General features: G+C 59.5%; 1 protein-coding gene across 4 annotated transcripts in view; it reads right to left on the minus strand.

Annotated features, from left to right (window-relative positions):
• Positions 1-23,367, minus strand: part of GSE1 (Gse1 coiled-coil protein) — a 412,948-nt gene that overhangs the window by 239,916 nt on the left and 149,665 nt on the right. For all 4 annotated transcript variants that reach the window (XM_045818791.1, XM_045818789.1, XM_045818790.1 and 1 more), the window contains exon 2: positions 21,310-21,490. In XM_045818791.1, the coding sequence (XP_045674747.1) occupies positions 21,310-21,490 (181 nt within the window). The remainder of the gene's footprint in view (positions 1-21,309; positions 21,491-23,367) is intronic.

Here is a 23,367-nt window from a genome sequence, read left to right on the forward strand (position 1 = left end):
ATGACCAAAGGGCCAGCTGTCACATGGCTGCTGGGAGCCCCAGACAGGCCTGCACAGTGACGCCTGCTCTGTGCGCCCTCAGGGCACGAGGATTTGTCCCCTCGGTTAGGAAGAACTGTCCTCCCCTGACACGTCCCCCAGAGTGTGAGCCGACCCTGAAAAGCTCCCGTGACCCACTCCTACCCTCACCCAAGTTCAGGGCGGTGGCAGGCCCTAGCTGGAGCCGGAGCCATCCTGGCCCCGGGGGTCACCAGCGGTCATTCTTAATGGCTCCACTCCTCTGTCCAGCTCTGTCTCCACAAGGGAGTGATCTATGACCCCATTACCGCCGAGGCCTCTGAAGGCTCCACGATGGATGACCAGCTGCCTTGCGAGAGCGGGGAGGCGAAAACACACGCAGGTGACAAATGAACTTCATCAGACTCCCCGGGTCTCATTATCATCCATCAGCAGCCAGCCCAGCCCAGGGAGGGGGTGGCCACTTGCCAGGCGAGGGGGCTGTGGACACCCCCCTCCTCTGCCGGGTCCACCTGAGCCATAGCTCTCAGCTTTGCCTCCTGCCGTGCTCCACGGGGACCCGGAGCAGGCGCCGATGACCAGGGCTGGGGGCAGGAAGCAAGCGTCTCCCACTGGGCCCTGACCGTGCTGCTGTGAGTCTCCGGCCAGGCATCCGGGTGGCAGACTGGGACGGTGGAGGCCATGCCGTGAGGCACACAGCTGACATGCTGTCCCCTGGGCCCTGGCTCCTGGCCTCGGACAAGCAGCTACCAGCCGGTGGCAACCCACCCGAAACACCTGCCGAGGCTGCCCTGCCCCGCTGGGCCCGGCATGTGACAAAGGATCTCTTCAGCACGCATGGGCTTGTCTCCCATCTGGCAGAGGCACCTAGGGCCTGAGGCAGGGGACAGGGAGCCAGCAAGACCTTTAAGAGAGGAAGCCGTTCTGCAGGCTGGGTGGGGTGGGGACAGGTGCCCAGCAGCTAACCTGGCTTATTGGGTGCAGAGTGGGCCCCTCTAATGGCTGACCACCCACTCCCCACTGGTCACTTGCCAAAGAGCCCCCAGGGCATAGCAAAGGCCCATGAGCCTCGGACAGACCTGTTCAGCGTCCCCCCAGGCCCCACCCCTTTGGGACCAGTTTCAAGTCGCTCCACTCCTCCGTGACTGCGCGTGTCCCCTCAGGAGGGCCTGGCCTTAATTAGCTGGAGCTCATCAAGGTCGAGGCAGATGACGGCTGCAGGGCATCCAGACTGTTCCACCCACAGGCACGGCCTCTGTGGGCTGAGCTGCTGCCTGCACAGGCCTCGGCTCGCAGGAGAAGCAAAAGCGAGACCTGGGGGGCAGGGGGACCGGGAAGCACACTCTCTGCTGACCGGTAATACCAGAGACTGCTCGTTAGGTGTCTGCCCTCCACAGGCCCCACGCTGAGCCGCCCGCCGGCAGGAGTGCGACCCCCGCTGAGGCTGCAAGATGGGCACTGTGTTAGTTCCGGTTTGTAGGGCAGAAGTACACGTTCAGAGAGGTTGGGAGGATGGTCTGAGGCCACACAGAAAGCAAGCAGCAGCTCCGGGAGGGAAGCCAGCCCCCGCCCTGGCCCTGTCGGCTGTGTCTGAGGGCACAGCAAGGGCCTCCAGACTCAGCCCAGCCCCCTGCAGGGCCAGGACCTGTGCCTCACTCTGTCCTCACAGAGGGGGGTTCTCGGACATGCGAGGCACGTCCCTCCTCTCAGAGGGGGCCTCTGGGCCCTTCGGTCAGGGGGCCTAGGCTGGGGGCCCCCATGGGTGCACCCCCCCTTCCCAGAGCCCGCCCCCACCTGGGAAGGGAGATGACACTGACTGCTTCTCCGTGGAGAGGGAGTTCAGGGCCAGGCACTCTGAGAAGCTGCTGGGGAAAAGACGGGCTCCCGAAGTGGAGGGACTGTGGTGCTAACTGGGATCTTTCGGACAACCAGCGGGGTCCGAACCAAGGGTGGGGTTGCAGCCAAGCCCTGTGGGAACAGCCAAGGGTCAAGGAGAACAGCCTCAGGGCCAAGGACATAGTGCTGTAGCCCATGCCATGGGCCAGGGACCAGCGGTCCACTCCGATGGTGCCTCTGCTGTCTGGAGGTAGGTGGGGTCCTCCCACCCCTGGCTGGATAATGTTCTGCCCTTGAGGGGGGTCCCTTTAAGGGCGGACACCTATCACCTCAGCCCCACCCTCGAGACGCAGCTGCAGTCCCCTCCCAGCCTCAGCGCCTCCCCAGGCAGACAGACACCCACAAGGCAATTAGAGGGAAGCCTGAATAGCCCACAGTGGGCAGCTACGAAGGAAACTCGCTGTCACCCAGGCTAGTCGAGGGAGGCGTGTGTGTGTGTGTCAGAGAGAGACACCATAGGAATGTGTGCGTGCTTGCGTGTGCGAGTGCGTGTCTGACTGCACCTGTGTGTGGGTACACACGTGTGCTTGTGTACTGGGGACTGTGGTGACGATGTGGGGAGCTGTGTGTGCCCACACCAGGCCCAGGAGGGCACAGTGAACAGCCCTGGGACCACCCGGGCCAGATGGCGGGAGGTCTGTCCCTGCCCCCAGGCAGGTCAGCATGGAGAAGGAGGGCTTCTAGGGTCTCTGCTCTCATTCAGAAGCACATGGACCCGCTCTGCCTCTGTGCTCAAAACCAGGACAGCCCGGGCCCTGACCTCCCCGCTTCCCCAGAGTCCAGGGGTCGGCTCTCCAGCCCAAGGGGTCTGACCGTGGGAGATTCAGGAGTCACAGCATGTGCTCTCAGACACACGTGCTCACTCACAGCAGGGGCCTCGTGGCTGATGAGGCGCGGGAGGGGAGAAAACCCCGTCCCTGAGGGTCCAAGACTAGAACAGCCGGCCCCCATCCCACCCAGGGCTGGGGATAAAGGAAGGGCGCGGGATGCCAAGATAAGAGTGGGCTTGGAGTGACCAGGGAGGGAGCAACAGGCAGCAGAGATAAGCCCCAGAGCCACCAGTGCCCCTCAGGCCCTGCGGCAGCGTGCGGCTGGGAGATAACCACATCTCTGGGGGCCCGGGACCTTGTGATTGATGAGCGGTGGACAAGCCACCCGGTCACCCACAGGAGAGGGGATCAGCAGAGAGCAGGGGCTCTAAGGAAGTCCAGGGGACCCGGAGAGGGGAGCTGGCTGGGAGCCCGGCCTGCTGTCATCTGCTCCTGGGCTGGGGCAGACTCCCTCTGACACCCCATGTGGGCATTCACTTGGCCTGCCCACAGGCCAACAAGGGGCCCCCAGGCTGCTGTTAGGCCACCGGACCTGACACAGAGAGGCACCCACCTTCAGCTTGTTCTGCGGTGACAAGTTTCCAAAAACAGACACAGCGGCCTCAGGTTTACCCAGCAGCCGCTAGACAGGTGCTTAGCACAAGTGAGTCCTCCAAAGGCCTGGCTGTGCTCTGGGCCCTGTGACCCTGAGAAGCGGTCACAGAGCTGCCAGTCTCAGCTCAGCGTTATTGAGAGCTGCCATGGTCTGTGTGGCTCAAATCCTGGCTGTCCAGCTGCCAGACCTTGATGCCCTCATCAGCAAAATGGGCTAATACCACCTACGTCTTAGGATGTTCTGAACACTGAATTGGCACCTAGGAAGAGCTCTGCATATCCTTATTAAAGAAAATGAAGTTGCCCTGGCTGGTGTAGCTCAGTGGATTGAACTTGGGCTGCGAACAAGGCATCACAGGTTTGATTCCCAGTCAGGGCACATACCTGGGTTGCAGGCCACCGCCCCCAGCAACCTCACATTGATGTTTCTCTCTCTCTGTCTCTCTCTTTCTCCTCCCCTTCTCTTTCTAAAAAAATAAGTAAATAAATAAAATCTTAAAAAAAAAAAAAGAAAATGAAGTTAATAGTATGACCTAGCAGACTCTGCTCCCAAACATATACTCAAAAGAACCGAATAAGGTATTCGAAGTCGAACTTGCACACGAATGTTCACAGCAGCACGATTCACAAAAGCCAAAAGGTGGAAATGGCCCACATGCCCGTTACAGAAGAAAGAATTCATGCAACTCGGTCTCTCTGCTCGATGGAAGACTATTCGGCCGTGAAAAGGAACAAAGCGTGGTTTCTCACTGCATGGGCAGATCTGGAAGATGAGACGTCAAGTGAAAGGAGCCGGGCACGCAAGGCCACGCAGCACAGGTCCCATTTACGTGACATGTCCAGAAGAGGAGGATCCGTGCAGACAGAGTACGTTAGTGGCTGCTGGGGGCTGGGGGCGGGGCTACGTGAAATGACTACTAATGGCTATGGGGGGTCTCCTTCTGGAGCGCTAAAAGTGTTTGTTTCTGGGAATCGAACCCCCAACCTTTTGGGGTACGGGATAGTGCTCCAACCAACCGAGCCACACGCGTCAGGAGTGACGAAAACACTTTTGCACTAGATAGTCCTCACGGCAGCACCACATTTTGAATGTACTAAATGCCACTGAATTGTTCCCTTCAAAATGGGCAGTTTTATGGTGTGTGAGTTTTACCTCGATTAAAGAAATTAAATTAGCATGCATGACAAGGACTTTACCAGACAAGCAGCGTATTCCCACACCCACCTGCAAAGTCACGGGTCCCCAGATAAAAGGCAAAGAACAGGAGGAGAGTCTCCCACCGGAAGCAGGGTGGTGCCCCTGCTGGGGGGCGGGGGAGGCTGGCTTTCAGGCCAGACGACAGGTCAGGGTGGATGACACATGCACGCTCCCGCCCTCCAGTGAGTAGTGATTGGGTCTAATTAGATCTGGGCCACACCAAATGAAGCCAGTTTGTTAACTGTGTTTATGTCAGGACTTCGAGTCGCCACCATCTAATGCAGAGCACAGAGCAAAGGTTTAAGGTCCAACACTTAAGGTGACTGTGATGAGGAGCTGTGGAGACGGGGCACATCCCCCAGAATGGAGTGGCCAGGGCAGGCAGGGGCACTTGGGCAGTGGGGAAGAGGACCCTTCAGCTTGACTCACCCCTGCCTCCCCGCCCCCTACTTTGCTTATGACCTTGACGGAGTGGCCCCCTAAGCTTCAGAGCCATGGCAGTTCATCCAGGGGCTCAGGGAAGAGATAGGGGTGTTTCGGTGTCTCCACCTTCAGATGAAGCCCTAGAGCACTACCCCACCCCCACCCCGCAACCATCTCCCTCTGTTTCTAAGAAGACCTTGACCATCCCCTTTTGCATTTTGAAATCCTTCAACCCACGGCACCATCTCTCCTCCTCCAGGACGCCCTCCCGAGACACCCCTCAGGGTGACCAGCTGGACTTTAAGATGCCTGAGGACAAGACCCCTACTGTGGTTCAGGGATGTGGTCACCTTCCACGTTAGAACTTCCTGGCCAGTCCCGGAGTCCTTGTCATCCATCAGGATGCTCGGGAAGCGACACAGCTCTGACTTCCTGAGGACGAACACCCGATGTTCTCCTGTCTCTGGATCTGGAGAACATGCCCCTTGCCTACCATGCCCGGCAGGGTTGGGGCACCCAGTAGGTGTGGATGGGGCAGGAAGGCCAATGGGCCGGCCCCTTCTTGAGTGTATGCAGGGTATGCTCTGGACCCTGCTCAGGTCTTCCCTCCAGGGAGGAAGAGCAGGAGGACACCCCGTAGCAGCCCTCTCCCCTTGCCTCCTGGGCCATGGCCATGGGGCTCTGGCCAGGAAGGGGTAGGCAGCAGAGGGAGCATGTGCCTGGGTTGGGGGGCTCCAGGCCCCTTCACGGCCCTGCTGGCGGTCTGGCAGCCCACCAGGGAGCAAGGGCTAGACCCAGTAGCCTGAGGGAAGTGGGCAGCATGGAATGCCCCCCAAGAATGGGGCTGCTCCTTGTGGCAAGGCCTGAGAGGGACCATCCCAGGAAGCACCTTCTGTGTGCCGCGAGCACCCACTCAGTCCCTTCATGAGTAAGGTGTGGGTGCCAATCAATAATCGACCAGAGGAAAGGGGGGAAGGTGGCAGCTCTTAGTCTTCTTACTCTGCTGACCCATCTGTGCATTTACTCGCATCGGAACTCACTGTGCTGGGCTCCGTCCCAGGTGCTGGGAGAAGGAGTGGAACAGGAACAGAGCGACACACGTACTGTCTTGGAGCTGCCCAGCCAGTGGGGATGGCAGGCGATAAGCAAGGGAGATCTGTGAAATATGCTACTGGATGGTGATGTGTGTCCAGGCCACCCCAAAGGAAGGACAGGGATGGGACGTGGAGGAGGTGGGTGTTGGAGCAAAGTGGTCGGGGAAGCCTGCAGAGACCGTGGCTTCACCTACGGGTCTGAGGGAAGTGAGGGGGCCCGTGGCTCTCTGGGGAGCAGCCAGCCCTCCCGGGGCCTGGGGGGCGTGCCTGGAGCGTAAGGGGGCACGTGGTCTCCTTCGAGGCCCAGAGGGACCGGGGGCCTGTCCAGGCTTGCCAGGCAGTAAGTACCAGAGCTGGGATTGGGGGCCAGACACTTGTTCTGCAGTCCTCTCTGACCAGTTGCACTGGTTGGGGAGAGTCCGATTCTGCTACCCCCACCCCTGGCTTAGCAGAAGGTCTCCCTGGGGGACACGATGGCAGAGGCACTAAGTCGCCGTCCCAGCACAGCCAGAGACCCAGGATGTGCACAAGGTCGCAGGGCGCAAAAGTCGTCCAGACCCCAGTCTCCTGGTCTCCGAGATGGGCTAGTAAGTGGGCCTGCCTGGTCAGAGGCCTGGGGAGGACCCAGAGAGTGAATCTGTGTACAGCACGGGGAGTGGGCCTCTCTGTCCAGCAAGCGCTCAACACACGGGAGTTGTAACTGGGGAGAGCTGGGGTCCCCTTGGCCCTCACGGGGCTGTTACGGAAGCTTGGAAGCCTTCCCATGGCTCACGGTCCTGAAATGGGCTTCCAGGCTTTGACCCCAGCCCCCTGTCACCACATGCATCCTCCAGACGTAGCTGGGCTCCTGAGAAGCCCAGCCCAAAGGCGGCCGGAGTAGGTGGGTAGCCAGGTAAAGGGCCCAAGTTCCCTGAGCTGGGGAATGTCACAGGGTCTGGAAACTTGACCCTTCCTGACCACCCGCAGACCCCACTACGGAGGAAGCCACGTCAGGGCCAGCAGGATGTGCCCCAGCCCCCATTGGCCTCCTTTCCGTCCAAGCTCCCTGCCCTGGCCCACCTCGTCCTGACCCCCAGGAGATGGGCTGAGGTTCCCAGGGAAATCCACCAAACCACATGTGCTCCCAGGCCCGCTGGGGCGCAGATGACCAGGCTGATAAGGCTCCCCCTCCGGGGGACAGGGCTGTGTGCAGAGGGCCCGAGATAAGGCTGAGCGGCCACCACCGAGCCTGCAGCTCCTCCTTGCCAGAACGGAAGTTTCAGCACAATCTCCACGGGGTGGGGTGGGACCCACACCGCTCCCTCGGCTCCCAGGAAGCGAGAGAGGGAGGCACCCCTTGCAACCCCGCAGGTGTTTGTGAATCCAGGGCTCACTCCTGCTGCCCTGCCACCCATAGGGGACAAGGGAAGTGAGCCCCAACCCTCTGCCTGCCAGGACCTCCAAGTGTTAGAGGAAGGGAGGCCTGCAGTTTGTACCCAGGGCCTGAGGAAAATCAGCATTTTGTACCTACTGTCCCAAGGGCTATCATTATCTCATTTAGCCCACCTACAACTCTCCACTTCTCAGATGAGGAAGCAAAGGCATAGAGAGATTCAGTAACTTGCTCAGTGTCACACAGTGAGGAGAGGTTTTGGTTGGCATTGATTCTAGGTTCTGTGTGGCCAGCAGCCCTGTGTGACCGTTGAGCCCTCGAGTTAAGCCTTTATACCTTGGCCGGGAGGGCCAGGAGGCCAAGGGCAGAGCGGGGTTGGGGCAGGGAGGCACGGCCCCCTCCCTGTCCTGGGGAGATGTGAATGCCTGTGGTGAATAGGGTGCGCAGGGTGTTCTGACACTCACAGATGTCCCTCCGACCTCTGGGGGTACATGTGGCTTCCTGCAGCCCGCAAGCCCCAGCACCATGTGGGGCCCCATCATCCATAATCATTCACACACATCACTGCCACCAACATTCCAGGCCTATGATCAAAGGTAACCAGGATTCCAGACCAGAAATCAAAATGTAGCTGGCGGAGAAGGTGGGCAAGAAGCCCCGGGCCAATGCACAGCTCTGCCCGCACGGCTCCTTGAGACTGTGCCCTGCACGACCTGCACAGCATGGCCCCACAGGAGCCATGTCGGGGGGGTGCCAATGACCCCCGACGCCTTGGACATGCTCTCTTTCCCCAGCACAGAGCGGGCCAGCTCTCCCTCCAAAAGACCCCTCCTTGAGATCCTGCACTCCCCTTCACAGTGCCCCCACCTTGCCCAGCCCCAGCCCTCCTCCCAGTGGGACCCCCACTCACACCATGTGCTGTGGGGACACCTGTGGCTTGGCAGAACCCGGGGTGGGGATGAAGGCTCAGACATCTGCCTCCCCTCCCCCACTCCTGGGCACACCTCCAGCTCCTGGCTCCGGTGGTGACAGCCGCCTCCCACAGATCCGAGAACAGAGCCAGGCTGTGTTCACGTGTCCCGGCCAGAACCACAGGGCGGGCGGGCGGGCGGGCGGGAGCTGAGCCGCCACCCCACATCGCCAGGCCACAGGCTCTGTCTGTGCCCGAACCTGCCATTAGGGAGACGCAAGGCGGCCAGACCAGCCCACCCAGCCACCGAACTCACCCCAGGTGGGCCCCAGGGGGCCAGGGCGGTCCCCAAGGATGGGGGAAGGGGCGGTGGCTGAAGGGCGGAGCTGCAGCAGCAGCACGCATGCCGCCCAGCATCCCCAACGCCAGTGAAGATGGAAGTCCTTGGCCACCCCCATTCTGCAGATGGGGAAACTGAGGCGCAGAGAGGGTGCGCGGAGCTGCCTGTGCAGCCTGGTCTCTGACGCTGTGCTGCTGGCCATCTCTCCACGCTCCGCTTCTGGGGGCAGGAGGAGAGAAGCCAGGGAGAATACACCTGCTCTGTGGTGGGGGAAGGGCGCCTGGGGGCCCAGGGGGCTGACCGTTGCTCAGGTCAGAGGAGGGGAGCGGGAGGCTGACCTGGATTGTAGAGGTTGGTGCCTGGGGAGGTCTCTGCTCCTGAACTGCCAGGCTGGTCGGAAGCCCACGTGTGCCCAGAACAAGCCTCCCACTTTCCTGAGGCTCCGTCTGCTTATCTACGAAACAGACTGAAGGCTTGAGAGCCGGCATGCAGTAGGTGCCTAATAAGTGCTTCTTCCCTTCCTGTACCCGGCTGGGTGAGGCAGAGAGAAGGTCAGAGTGCCAGAGGTCGGGGGGGTGGCATTTCTCTGGCAACTTCTGACCACAGTGGTTCTGGGTAATGGGGCTCTGCCTCACCTCGGTGGCCCGCCTCCTGCTCTGGGCCTGGCACGGGTCAAAGGTGGTCTTCTCTGGTGAGGCCAGGGTCCTGAGGTTCCTGTGTTTCTTCCCACCTGGACTGTGGGTGGTCCAGTCGGTGACACTGGGACACAAACAGTCCCAGACAAGAACGGCAATGGCAATGGGGACAGTGACAACCAGGGTACTGACAGTTCACCCGGCAGAACCAGGTGGTCCTGAGGGGCTCACGTCCCGACCCCCTTCATCCTCAGAGCCCAGACCAGCCAGGTTATGGCAGGAAGTGGCTCAGAGAGGTTGGGCGCCTTGTCTGGGTCACACCGCTCCCAATGCCAGGGCCGGGGTCCCACCCGGGTCAGCCAGGGCACAGCCCCACTTTTCACACCCTGCCTGGGCAGCAAGGGGTAGCTGGGGTGGCCTCCTGGCCCCCCCAGGACATGGCGTGGTGCCCCTGTCACCGAGGGGAAGGGGCAGAGTCTGGCCCTTGTCCACTGAATGGTCCCTCCCCCTCAGAGGACAGGGGCCTTTTTCTCACCTCAGGGGAGGGGGTCTGGGGTTCTTAAAGCTGGCCTTGGGGGCCCCTTCCTCCGCAGCCCCCACTGAACAAGCAGATCAAGTGTGTCACGTCTGCACTCCTCCCACCCTCCAGGGACGGTGGGCCTGGCAGGCTGCCAAAGCCACTGTCTGCTTACTAACTCCCTCCGTGAGAAGCCACAGGGGCCACCTCGCCTGCTGGGCCTGGGAGGTGCACGCAGAAGCACACCCACACCACACTCAGAGTCACTCACGCACACTGACACACACAGACACACACAGGCCGCACCCAGAGAGATGGGGTCAGGATCCGCCGGCGCAGAAACCCACTTGAGCAGTCTGTCCTAAGGGGCCGGAAGGGACGGTGAGAGGGAGGCCTGCGGACAGAGGCTGGCCCTGCCATGGTGGTGGGTGACCACAGTGGGCATGAGGGGACAAAAGCACAGTCACACCTGGCCTCGGGCGCCTGCTGCCAGTGGGCCAGGGTCTCTAGGCCTGCCTGGAGAGAGAGGAGACACAGCACTCTTCATTTAAGGCGGCACCCACCCACCCACCCATCCACACTCCACTATCCGCCCACCCACCCGTGCCAGGGATGCTTCCTGAGCACTTCTACGTGCAGGCCCTCTAGTAGGCGGCAGCTGGCACATCGGAGATCCTGGACACCACTCTGATGCCGGGAGGACAGAGGCGAGGACAGGACACTTCCCGGCGACAACGGTACTGTCATCGAACATTTGCCATGCACACCGCCTCACTGAACCCTCACTGAACCCTCATGGTGCCCCTATGTGGCAGCTGCTCCCAGGAGCCCCACTTTACAGATGAGGAAACTGAGGCTCCGCTAGAAAGGAGCAGATGCAAGAGCCTGAGCTTTTAATCTTTCTTTTCCCTCCTTCCCTCTTCCCTCTTTGCCTGTTTTGTTTGACAAGAAAGCGAAATAACCAGAGAAGGCAAATTCCCAATAGCTAATGATTGTGTTACAGGCCGGGCAACTGTATGTCCTGGTTTGCCAGGGACAGACCCGGCGTTCACCTAACATTCCCACGTAATAGATAACGGTGTACCCCGTGCTCTCACACATGCCCCAGTTCAGAGCTAGTGGAAGCCAAGTAAGCGCTCTTCCCACTCTAGAGCTGAGGAAAAGATGTAATATTGAAGGAGAGGAAGAAAAGGGAGGCCCTGAGCAATCACAGAAGGCTTCCTGGGGGCGGCAGGGCTGAGCTGCACCTGGAGTAAGGGAGCTACCACCCCCCAAGGGCCTGCGCCCACAGCCCAGGCCAGGGCTCAGCTTTGTTTATGATGGTCTGGGTCTCAGGGAAATGGGACCTTGGGCTTCCTGGGGTGAGTTTGCCACCAGCCATGCAGCCCAGCAGGTGGGGCCAGGCTGGCCAGCCAAGGGAGTGGTGACTGGACCGGAGGTGGGGCTGTACCTCAGTGATGGGAACCGAGAGCCCCTGCTGGCTGCTGGCTGTGCTCCAGCACCTGTGGGGCAGGTGGGGCCTGGTGGTGCCACCCCAGCACCCCCTGAGTGGACAAGGTGCCCCATGTCCTGTCACCATGGGCGCCTCGTTGCCTGGTACCTGCCTGTCCTGGCAGGTCTGGGGTTGTCCTCAGCCTGGCAGAGCACCTGGGTCCTGGAAAGTCACAGCCCACTGTCCTTCCAGCCAAAGCCATGCAATGATTCTGGAACCTTCTGAACTTCTCAAAGTTCGGGAAACATTTTCCTAAATGGGACTGGACTTCTGTGACCGAGGAGTCACCTCATCCTGCGTGGTGGTTCAGGATGCAAGCTCTGCGCCACACTTTGCCTCTCAACCGGCCGGCCCCGTGACCTCCGGCATGTCACCTGACCCCTCTGGGCCTCAGTCCTCTCGTCTGGAAGACGGGGGAAGAAAAGACCAGCCTCTGCCGTGTGGGGTGTTGTGAGGACTCAGGGACCCCGCGCCTGCCAGGCGAGGCAGGGCCTTGGTATATACAGCAGGTGCTTGCTAAACGCCGACTGCCGTAGCCCTTCTTACTCCACAGATGCGCTGCACAGAGGAGAGACCTGGGTCTGAGCCTCAAAAGGAAGACTTCCCCATCTGACCTCTGCCCCTGCACAACCTCTCCAAAGGTCTGGGGGATCCTACCTGACTACCACTGGGGACAGGAAGCTCACCACTTCATAGCTGGCCTGCTTGTGACGATGGGCAAGGCGGTGTGTGTCTGTCGTCAGCGTGCCCCTTCTCATTAGGTTACATTCAAGCCAAGGAGTGGAGGATCAGGGCCCAAGTCTACGCCTCCCACCTGCCAGCCTGGGCCCCTGCACATTACCTGTGTTGACCGAGAAGCTGGCCGTGAGGGCAGGAAGGGGGAGGTAGGGAAGCCCTCGCACTCTACCCGGTGTAAGAACGAGAAGCGCTGAGGCTTTGGTGTCACCTGTGCCATGCACGCCCGTGCCCCCGAGGGTCTCCTCGGAGGTTGAGACCCACCCGACGTGTCCTTGGCCTTCTCCACCTGCTCCTGAGCTCCTGGATCTACCGGGCTCCTCTCTGAGGAGGCGCACTCCACTTTGCCTTCCACTTTTGGAAGCAGGAGGCAGATTGGCAGATGGGTCATCCAGGTTCTGGACCCGGCTCTGTCCCTGGCGTCTGGGTAGCCCTTGGTAGGAGAGCTCCCTCCTCTGTGCCTCAGTGCCCCTCTCCTTCTGTAGGGAAGGAGTGTGGATCCAGTGACCTCTATAGGTTACCTGGCTCCCACAGAGCCACCTCTGCCCTGTGCCCCTGGTGACGGGGATGATGGCAGGTGCCCAGTGCCAGCCCTGCACCAGCCTGTGTTCTGTAATGGCTCAGTGGGATGAGGAGGCTGCTGATGGCAGGGGCACGAGGAATGTGACTGGGGAGGGTCCCCAAGGGCTGTGGTGCTTGCTGCCATGACTCAAGACTTTGCTATGCCCCCTCCAGGTGCCCCTGGACTCAGATGGGGGCTCTTGGGGACATGATGCCTATCCCCTGGACCATGCTCATGTTCCACACACACACACACACACACACACTGTGGTGCACGCCCCTGCAGCCAGGACACGCACCCCTCACCAAGTCACAGCTCAGCATTCTAGTCCCCCATCTCTGCTGCTGGAGTCTGGGCCTGTCCCAGAACCCACAACCCCCTCCACTCCTGGACAACGTGGGGCCGTCCCGGGGAACTCACCGGGAAGGAGCATTTTCCACTTGGGGCTCTTCTGGTCCATCAGAACCGACTGTCCCGGCCCCTGGCCCCCTGGTCTGGCCTGGCTGCCTTGGAGCAGCTCCCTTCGGCCTGGGGAGGGATGAGGAGGGCGGCGCAGCAGCTGGAGGAGCCGAGACAGACTCTCTCTTAAGTCTGCAGTTCAGGTTCAAGAGCAAACTCCTGAGAAGCCAGTTGAGAGAGAGAGAGAAAGCATGCAAGGGAGAGCAAGCCGCAGCACAACCACGCGGGCGGACAGCAGGCCCTCCTCCAGCCCCCCTCCAGCCTCCACCCGCTGGCACACACTCCTGAGCTGCAGACAGGAGCCCCAGGGCTCTGGAGGGTGGCGGGAGCTGGGAGCTGCACGGCCACTTCCTGCTTTCCCTGCAAACCCGGGCCCGTGCTTCTCCTAGCAGGACCTAGTGGCCCGAGGTGTTCACTGCACACGCCCTGGGGAGCAGAGAGGACCCCAGAACCCAAGGGGGGGGTCTCACATGAGCCCCCCAAATGGCACCCTTGTTATCCATATAATCATTCAACAGTCGGTCCCATAGATGCTGTAATGCACCCCAAGCAGTAGGAGCCACCCATGCAGGCACTCCCGGAAGTCATCGATGCCAAGGGCAAATGCCAGAGAGAAAAGGCCAAGGACCACTCAGCTTAGGAGGTAGGAGAGGGTGCCAGCTTCATGCCCTGGGCGAGGGGGTGCCGGTGCCCTGCGGGAGGCGTGGCTGGAACAGCAAAGAGGAGGCAGGGGGAATGCTGGGACTGGGGAGGGATCGGGCCCTGTCGGAAGGAAGGGGGCTGATGAGCAGGCAGAAGCGGGAGGGGTCACGGGCTGAGGGAGATTCCAGGGAACGCCTGCCCCAGACCTGTGTGTGGGGTCCGGTGCCCTACAGAGGAGCTCCCGTGAGAGATTGGGAGAGGGGAAGGAAGGGGAGTGGGGGAGGGAAGAAGCCTACTGTCACTGGGGTCTCAGCTCTTGGGTCTCCTCCCTGAGAGACCTGCTCCCTGCCTCCAAGCATCCAGAGACCCAGGGCTGGTGCTGCCTCCCCCCGACAGAGCCCTCCCAGCTGCACTGCACTTTCTCCGCCATTCTGCCCCTCATGATGGCCCATCTGGGCATACTTGGGGGCAAATGGGTGGGGCATTCCCTGGGGGTGGGCAACACAGCTCAGTGGCCTAATGGTGCTGGCTGGGTGCCCAGTGTGCCCGAAGGTGGGACCACAGGCCGCTTCCTGGGGTGTGGTGGTAGAAGGCTAGGGGAGAGCCTTATCTGGGTCTCTGGGGTGGACCCCCTCCCCCATAGCCAGTGTGGGCAGCAGCAGGCAAGGGTGCTGGGGTAGAGGCTGTCCCTACCCCAGTGGCTTTGGCCCTGTTCTCAGTGTTTTGTTGCACCACCTGCTGGGCAAATGCAAAAGTGCACCTGGGACCTCCTGGGGTGGGTGAGAATCCACTTCCTCCTGGACAACCCCAGCCAGGGTGGCATGGGGACCCCCATCCCTGTTCTAGACATGTTGGTTAGTAACTGAGGCCATCCTTGCAGCCACACCCTGCAAGGACAGATCTGTTATCCCCACATGCACGGGTGTCAGGTGGCCCAGAGTACACCTGCGGGGGCTGACCCGGGTTAAAGCAGGTCTTTTCCGGCTGCATGGCCAGGAGGCTTGAGGGTCAGTCCTGGCAGAGAGCCTGCAGTTGTGCCTGCTTCAGCGCTGGCACTCAGTAAACGCCCACTTCCTGGCACAGTTTTCACCAACCTGCCCGTTCTTGTGTCTCGAGCATGGGCCCTGCACCCACAGGCTGCACGGCCAGCTCAGCCCGGCAGGAGGACTCGTGTGGCTGGTCAAATAGTGGCCTCCCAAGGCTTCCATGTCCTAATGCCCGTAACCTGTGAGTGCGTCATTTTATATGGCAAAAGGGACTTCGCAGCTGTGACTAAGTTATGCACATTGAGACGGGAAGTTATTCTGGGCTATCTGGGTGGGTCCAGTGCAATCCCAAGGGTCCTTTTAGGCAGGAGGCAGGCAGGGGTGCACAGAGCATGGTGACAGAAGTAAGAGGCTGGAGGGATGCGGGGCTGTGAGCCAAGGAGCGCAGGTGCCTCTGGAAGATGCTCAAGGAAGGAAGCAGATTCTCCCCCTGGGGCCTCCAGGAGGAACCAGCCCTGCCCGCACCTTAAGTTCAGCCCAGGGAGACCCCTGTGAGACCTCTGGCCTCCAGACCATAAGGTAATACACTTGTGTTGCTTTAAGCCACCAACCTCATGGTGGTTTGCTGCAGCCACGGGAAACTAATACAACTAAGAAAAAATGGTTCCCAGACTCACAGCAGCTGGCATACAGCAGTTGCTCTGTATATGCTCTTCTCTGTGTGCGATCCAGGGATCTCACAGACCCTCCCCAGGGCGAGGGGAAGGACCAGCCATTCACAGGAGACCTTAAAGTGTCCTTGACCCTAATACAGTCACAAGGAAACCCTGGGGGAAAGCAGGCAGCCTGTAGTCGCTAGAATTTTGTACTTCAGAGCAGGGCCCTGGAGAGGACAGAAAGGTTCTGAAATGGAGTGAGGACCTGCTTGGGACATCAGCTTTCATGGCCCAGGAAGTTCAGGAAGACACATGCCCTTTCTGCATGTAAGAATCGTATTTCCTCTTTACCTTCCCCGGCCATCCTGTCCCCCCCGTAACGGCTGCCTGAAAAACATGCATTCACTCAACAAGCATCTCCTGAGCAGCTATTATGTGCACTGTGCAAGGCAACGGAGAGATGAAGAGGACAGTAGATACAGTCCTTCCCTCCATGGAGATGGCAAGTGTGCTGAGCACGGGCTGCCTCAGGCCCTTGCACTTGCTTGTCCCTCGGCCTGGAAAACCTCGCCCATTGATGCCTCCTCAGCAAGGCCTTCTGTGCCCACCCTGTCTAAAGTCATGGCCATCACGTATCCACGTCTCCTACCCGACTTTTCCTCATGGCACTTGTCACCGCCTGGCACCCCACACTAACTTGCTTATTCGTTATTTGCCTTTCTTTTAAATGAAAGTTCTCGGGGGCAGGATTTCGGTGCCTGGCTTGTGCACCGATGTGCCCCGCCCAGCGTCTAACACAGTCTTTGGCACGCTGTAGGTGCACAGCGGGCATCTGTGGACAGAGGCACACGTGAACCACAGGGTGAGGTGAAAACAGACGTGTGAGCGGGCAGTCACAACGACACTAGATCGGAGTCACAGTGAAGATACTGGCAAAAGGCGCTGGAAGAGATGCCCAATTTTCAAATGGTTTCGGCTTTCAGTTAGGAGGTCATGGGCGAAAGTTGGTGTGAGCATAGTGAGAGTATCACAAACGGTGCTCTGCAAGCCAGTTAAACTCATATGGTGCCTAACTGGGATAGGCCAGGCCCCCGAGGGCCAGCTCATCAGCTGCAACCCCTTTCCAAGCGGAAAGCAGGTCAGTGGCAGGTACAGCCCACGGCAGGGTGGTAGACAGCTGGGCCGCAAGCCTAGCGCCCTCGGAGGGTAGTCCGTGCCCGAGCACAGGCCGCTGGCAGCCTGCCCTGAGCCCCGGAACAGTCCTGTCTGCAGCTCCGCTGACCTCTTCTTTTCCACCTGAAATCCTGACCACAAACTTAGTGGGAAAGAAATTATAGACTGCAGGGCAAACAGACCCTTTTAACAGCAATTTTGCCGGGGATAAAGAGCTGCTTTTATCTTTATGCCATCAGGAACCGCATTTAAATCAGTACTCAGTTTATCGGTTTATTAAGTTGCCCAAGTTCAATTCTTTTCTATTTTATGGAAATCTGAATCAGTAAGACAGACACACAAAGTCACACACTAGCCCGGGGGACCAGCTGAAAGCAACCAGACCTGTGTAAGCAGGGGCAGCAATAAACAGAGAACATAGGGAGGGTCTTGACGGCCCAGCACGGGAGGGGGCCTGGAGCTGTAAGTCCCCGCCAAACATCCAAAGAGGCTTCTGGGGAGAGATGGACTTACAAGAGCCTCTCGGGCTGCTTAGGTTCCTAAACCTCCTGCCCTGACTTGCAAGCTCTGAGCTCCCCAGTGTCACAAGAAGTTCCCAAGAAGATAAACACAGTGCCAGTTGGAGAGAACACTGACTTCGGATCCCAGCTCAGCTGGAGACGCACAAGGGGAGAGAGGGGGATAAAGGGAGAAGGGAGGCACTCGTGCTGCATGAGGCGCCTCCCCATTAAAGCTGGGAAGAGGGGGGCTCACCCGCAGGGTTGGAGAAGCCGCAGCCGCACCCGGCGCCTGTGCCCTCCAAGCAGCTGCTGCCTGGCAGCGGGGACAGAAATCCTCCAACGCCTTCACCCAAGCACTCAGCACCAGTACCCGCTCCAAGCGAGGCCTGCCAAAGACTTCTCGGGGCCCCAGCCAAGTACCCAAGTGGAGGCCCCGCCTGCCTGGCCAAGGAGCCCGACCCTGGCCAGCTGGGAGCCTGTTTGCCCAACAAAGAGACAAAAGCCTTTGTGAGGCCAGGACTTCCGGTGGTCACCAGCTCGTGCCCTCGGCTGTTCCCACACACCAGGACCTGTGCTGAGCACTGCACATGGATCAGCTCCTGGACCCTCACAACCCGGGGGAACCGAGGCACACAGAGGCTGTATGCTTAATAACAAAAGCTTGGAGGGAGCAGAGGCAGAATTCGAACTCAAGGTGTATGAGTCTGGCTTTGCGCGCTTGAAGATGTCCACACACTAAGTACACCAAAAAGCACGCATTTAAACACGTGGCCAGAGAGGAAAGGAGGAGGAAAACAAAGCAGGCCCAGGGCAGAAGTCACTCCTATAGACATTCAACTTCTAGGCCCCAGGAACGTGGCTGTCACTGGAGACTCAATCTCGGCCTGGTTTTCTGTGACCCAGCCCCAGCCCCAATGGGCTGTTGGCGGCTCCCACTATCTCAGTTAATAAAGATATTATGAATCACTTCAGAAGGCATTCCGTCACTCAGAAAAGACATCCAGGGCTCATGTGGCACAACTACGGGGCCACCACTCAGCCACGCAGCCTGCAGCCCTGACTGCCCCAGGGAGCACATTTACAGAGACCAGAACAAGAATGGCAGCCCCTGGACATGTGCTGTGTGCAACCTGCAAGACCTCGCAAGGCCGCGTCCCTGGTCGCCACGCTATGCTACAAGGAAGGTTTTGCTTGTACCACGCCTGCCTGGAGCAGCTAAGCTTTGGGAATTTTCAGAACCTTGCAAAAGTTCCGTGGCTGGGAATCAGCAGTGCTGAGACTTGGAAAACTGAACCTGGTCTCTCACAGCAAGCCATGTTCTTGCTTATCCCCAGATGCTGCTGCCTCTCTCCCAAGGAGGCTGTGACAGCACAAAGACAATTGTTCAGGAATGCCTGTTCCCATCAGCTGGTGATGAATTAGGAGTGTCCTCTCGCTGGATTTTATACTGCGTGCAAGTGACACATGAGAAATGGATCTTTCTTTGACCAAAGGCTTAAGAATATTGGAAAGAGCTGAGCTGGGGGCTTGCCATCCTCAAGGGAAGGATGCCCGGAGGCACGATTTTGGTTGCAACCTTCTCCCACCAGCTGGAGACCTGTGGTCAGCCCCAGGTCCGTGCCTTGCCTGCCAGTTCCTCTGCAGCCCTGAAGTGCCACTCCTGCAGCCAGCAAATGACCACACCCCAGGTGGGCACTCTGAAAGCTGTGCTGGAGAATCACACAGCCTCTGCTTTGCAAGTTGGAATGTGTGTGTCCCTGGGGGCACTCGACCCAGACACCAGGCCCAGAACAAGGGTTCCTGGTGTGACAGCTTCTTTTCCATGGCAAACACCATTGTCCCCACGCATCAAACATTTATGCGGGGCTGGGGGTCAGAAATGGACTGCAATGGGCAGTTACGCTCTAAGGCAATAGATGCATCCCCTGACCTTCCCACAGACCTGCCCTTCCCGAAAAGGCCCAGCCCAGGGGTGGAAGCCATCAGTGCAGGGTGGAGGAGGAACAGTGGGGAAGACTGAGAGGGGTTGAGAGCTCTGGAGAGAGAAGTCAACAGGGTTCTGTGTGTGTGTGTGTGTGTGTGTGTGTGTGTGTGTGTGTGTGTGTAAGAGAGTCCTGGTGCCTGTGTGCGCATGTGTGTCTGTGTGCTTGTGTGGGCTTTCTTGGGTGTGGTGCATTTGCTGGCTCCCTGTGTGTCCGTGTTTGTGTGTGTCCACGTGCCTGAATGTGCTCACCCCTGGACCCGCCCCACTGTCCAGCTGGCGGCTCATCTCTGGCCCGGGGGCTGTGTCTGCCCACCGGATGAGAGGTGGCAGGTGTGTAATAAACCATTAGTCACTGTCATGTTTCTGAGCAGCAGCAGCCTCCCTGGGAGGGGCCTGACAGCGGGATGGAGCTCCTGGCTCATCTCTGGCTGTGAAGCTGCATCCCCACCCCCCTCTGGGCAGGGCTGCGGCCTGATGGGGAGCAGCTGGCAGATGGGGGCCTTGAGTCCCGGCCCTGCCGCAGGGCAGGGGGCTCGGCCTTGTGTGTGCCAGCCCGGGGTGGGGTGGGTAGAATCCCTAAGGGTCATGGTTTTGCAGGGTATTTCCCAGAGCCGAGGGGCACCTGGGATGGAGAAGGCAGGTCAGGGTAACACCTTGGGGGTGCTCCACGCTGCCTGGAGGGGGCGCCAGCTGGTAACTAGGAATTATAAATAACAGTGCTAATACCAGCTGGCACTTCTGGGCACTCAGGGTGTTAGGACCTGTGCTGGATGCTCTTCATGTCCTGGTTAATTTAATTCTGACACCTGCCCTGTGGGCCAGGCACTCGAGTTAGCCTTCATTCCCATTCTCAGATGAGGAAACTGAGGCTGGAATGGGAGAAGATGTTTGTCCAAGGTTCCGAGTGTGTTGGGGAGCCGAGGGGCAAAAAGTATCCCTGCCCACCACCTGCAGCACCCCCTTTGCTGCCTGACCACCCCATCCCCATCTGCCCATGAGCTCCTGGTCAGCGGGGTCTGTCCCTGGCCCGAGGCCCAGCCCCTTCCCTTGCATAGTCCACATCACAGAAAGAAAGAGGTGAGTGCTGGGGCAGCCCTGGAGGTGGGTGTCCCAGATGGAAGTCCCGGCAGGAGCGCAGGATTGGCCAGCTGCCTCCATGCCCCCCTCTCCCCACTGGCTAGCCCATCTCCTCCCACCTCTGGCCCATCTCTCGAACAAGCAGAGCTTTCAGCCAGCTGCCCACACCATGGGCCCCCACAGAGACAGGCAAGCTGGTGGGGGGAGCTCGGGACACAGTCCTCTCAGGGGGCAGTGATAAGATAGGGCACGCAGAGGAACCCACTCGGAGGGGTCTCGCTGACAGGAATATGACCCCAGGGACCCGCCTGGGCAAGAACACAGGTGTCCACCACGTGCCACAGTCCAGGGCCCACTCACTGCACCTGGCCCAGGGTCCACAGGCCCCACGGTCAGTGCCTCGGGACCCGCACTCACAGGCCCGCTGGCCGAGCAGGGAGCCCGCCCCTGTCCCCGAGACACTGAGGACGGCCCGCAGTGCCGAGATGGGCAGACGGGGTCTCTGTGGCTGGCGGGGCGGGAGTGAAGCGCCCACACCGGAAACCAGCGGCATTTTCTTCCTTAAGCCAAACGCCCTTCTCCCCTCTGGCCCAGCCGAGGTTAACACCCAGGAGAGACGTGTGCCAGGACTCAGCTCATTCACAACCGAAAAACCCAGAAATGACCCCTGTGCCACTGGCGAGAGAGGGCGCAGGTGGCGGCGAGCAGTGTGACGAAGGAGCAGCGCACGGCTGGGGGAGAGAGCGTGCTTCGGCAGCGATGGCATAGACGCACCTGCGGCGCCGAGTGGGGGGCCACCTGGGACCAGAGTCCAAACCACCAGGAAGAGGAGCCGCAGGAGCATCAGGGCTGATGGACCACCCACTGCCCGGGTGCTCACGGGTATCCATTACATGCATTTTTAAAATAAGTGAGTGCATACGATAGAACATGGAGATAAATAAATATGGTACATCAAGCAAAGGCGGTCTGAGAATCAAGGGTGGGTGGGTGTCCAGAAGCTGGGATTCTGATTGAAACCACTACTTGGTTTAATCCCACAGGAACATTAAAAAAAATCCAAACTCAAGTAAGGGAAACTCCGCCTCCAGGCTGTCACCCCAAAAGTGGCGCTCGTAGGGTAAAACTCTGAGCCCAGACTGGCTTTGGGGCCCCCCTTCCCGCCGGGGGTGGCCCGATCCACTCCAGCTCCTGGAGACACAAACGCAGCATCTACCTGTGCCCGTGAGGTCTGGTCCGGCCCCGTCCTGGCTGCTCGGCTGGCCCCGGGCTGGCCCCAGCTCCTGGGTGGTCTTGGGGCCTCTGAGCAGGCTCTCCGCTGCAGCACCCCGCCAGGGCTCAGGCTCCCGGGCGGGTGGGCGGATGGCTGTCGGTGCCTCAAGAGATGCAGAGGTGACCTGGAATGACAGGGAGATAGACATGGTGAGTCTTGGCCACACCTGCTGAGAGGTGCCACTGGGGCTCTAGACACCTTCCTCCCCTGTGACAGCCTGGCCTTTGTGGCCAGGGACTCAGCTCAGCTGGTGATGGGTGGTGGAGAGCTGGTGCCCAGCAAAGCCAGTGCGGTCTCCTCCTCTCCCAGCAAACCCAGCCCAGGAACACCAGGCGGGTCTCGGGGCCCCATTCCCACCTCAGCCACTCAGCTCTCACAGAGGCTGGCGATGACCACCCACTCGTTAGATGTAAAGGTAACCTGAGCCTCTCTTCAGCTCACTGGGGCAGGGTGGCCATCCTGTCCCCACTGAGTCCCCATTCCTTTGTATTTCTTAAATTGTGGTGAAATACACATAACATGAAATGTGCCCTCTTGACCACTTGTGAGCGCACAGTTCAGTGGCATGAAGTCCATTCATGATGTTGTGCGATCATCACCACCATCCATTTCCAGAACTTTCTCTTTACTGCAAATGGACACTCTGGCCCTATTAAATACTAACTCCCTATCTCCCTCCCTCAGCCCCTGGCGACCACTTTTCTACTTTCTGTCTTGTCGACTCTATCTTGATCACCCCGTCCCTTTTCCACATCTGGGGAGACTGAGGCTCAGAGAGGGGTGGGCGAAGCCTGAGGACACCGAGACGGGGTGAGCCCAGGTCAGCAGGGCTTCGGACTCGGGGCTCTCCCCTCCCACCTCAGATCCTGGGCAGGAGGAGGCGAGCCGAGCCCCCCACATGGGCTCCGGGGCCTGCATAACCCACTGCAGCTACCTGGGGGCCAGGCCCGGGGACTGGCCACCCCACTTCCTGACGGTGAGCCCCAGGGCCAGCGTGGCTGCAGAAAAGCAGCTTCATGTTGATCCAGTTTCCCGCCCCGGGATTAGTGCTATAAACCCAAAGTGTCTAGGAGAGATGGATGGCTCAGAATTCCTCGGGCGAGCAAGGCTCCAATGGCCCTGCGTGTGAGAGACGGATAAATTTACCGTTTGTTTCCGGGAACGCTTTAAATTATGGGATCCATATGGTGACGCAGCCCAGACCACAGCCCCCGCAAATCCCACAGGCGTGCTGGCGGCTTAGGCTGGAGCCAGGAGGAGGCGGCCCCTCGGCCCAGCACACGTCATTCATTTGCTCACTGGCTTGCTCGGGACCCGGGGCCTGGGGGGGCCTCAGCATGGCAGGGACCCTGCAACCCTGGACAGACCCCACCCTGGCCGGTTTCAGCTGCTCTTGCAACTGTGCCCTAATCATCTCGGAAATCTGCCGGGTGCAGGGCTGCTGTGCTTGCCATTAGTCACAGGATGACCCAGTCAGCCAGCTCCAGGGACTATTGGGATTTGAACCCAAGCAGTTGGGAGAAAACTTGGCTGCTACAAAGCAACCAGGGGCGGGAGGTGCCAGCTTTTAATTAGAGAACAGCAGATAGAAACAGAGAATGCTACTGGGCAAGAAGGGGTGCAGATGACGAGCACTAGAGGAGTTTGAGAATGAAAGAACTCCACAAGAGCCACGAGAATCCAGGCAGGCTTCCTGGACGAGGCTGAGTTTGACTAGGCCTTCAAGGGGAACAGCATTGGAACGGGAGAAGGGATAGGAGGGGCAAGAAATCAAGACGCATGCCCCTGCAGAGGCCAATAGGGGAAACCATACACCAGGCACTGGGTGGGCCAAAATGCAGGGGCAGCCCTACTCAGCACAAGTGGGGGTTGTTTAGAGGGACTTGAGCCCTGTCTCGCCCGATCTGATTTTTCAAGAGACAACTGGGAATCCATTTCTAAAAGCTGCATTCTTGTGATTAGTAAGTGCTAGTAACTAATCAAAAACATGTTAGGGTGCGG

Source organism: Phyllostomus hastatus, unplaced genomic scaffold (genome assembly GCF_019186645.2).
Source record: "Phyllostomus hastatus isolate PE091 unplaced genomic scaffold, TTU_PhHast_1.1 phas_scaffold_345, whole genome shotgun sequence".
Lineage (NCBI taxonomy): Eukaryota > Metazoa > Chordata > Mammalia > Chiroptera > Phyllostomidae > Phyllostomus > Phyllostomus hastatus.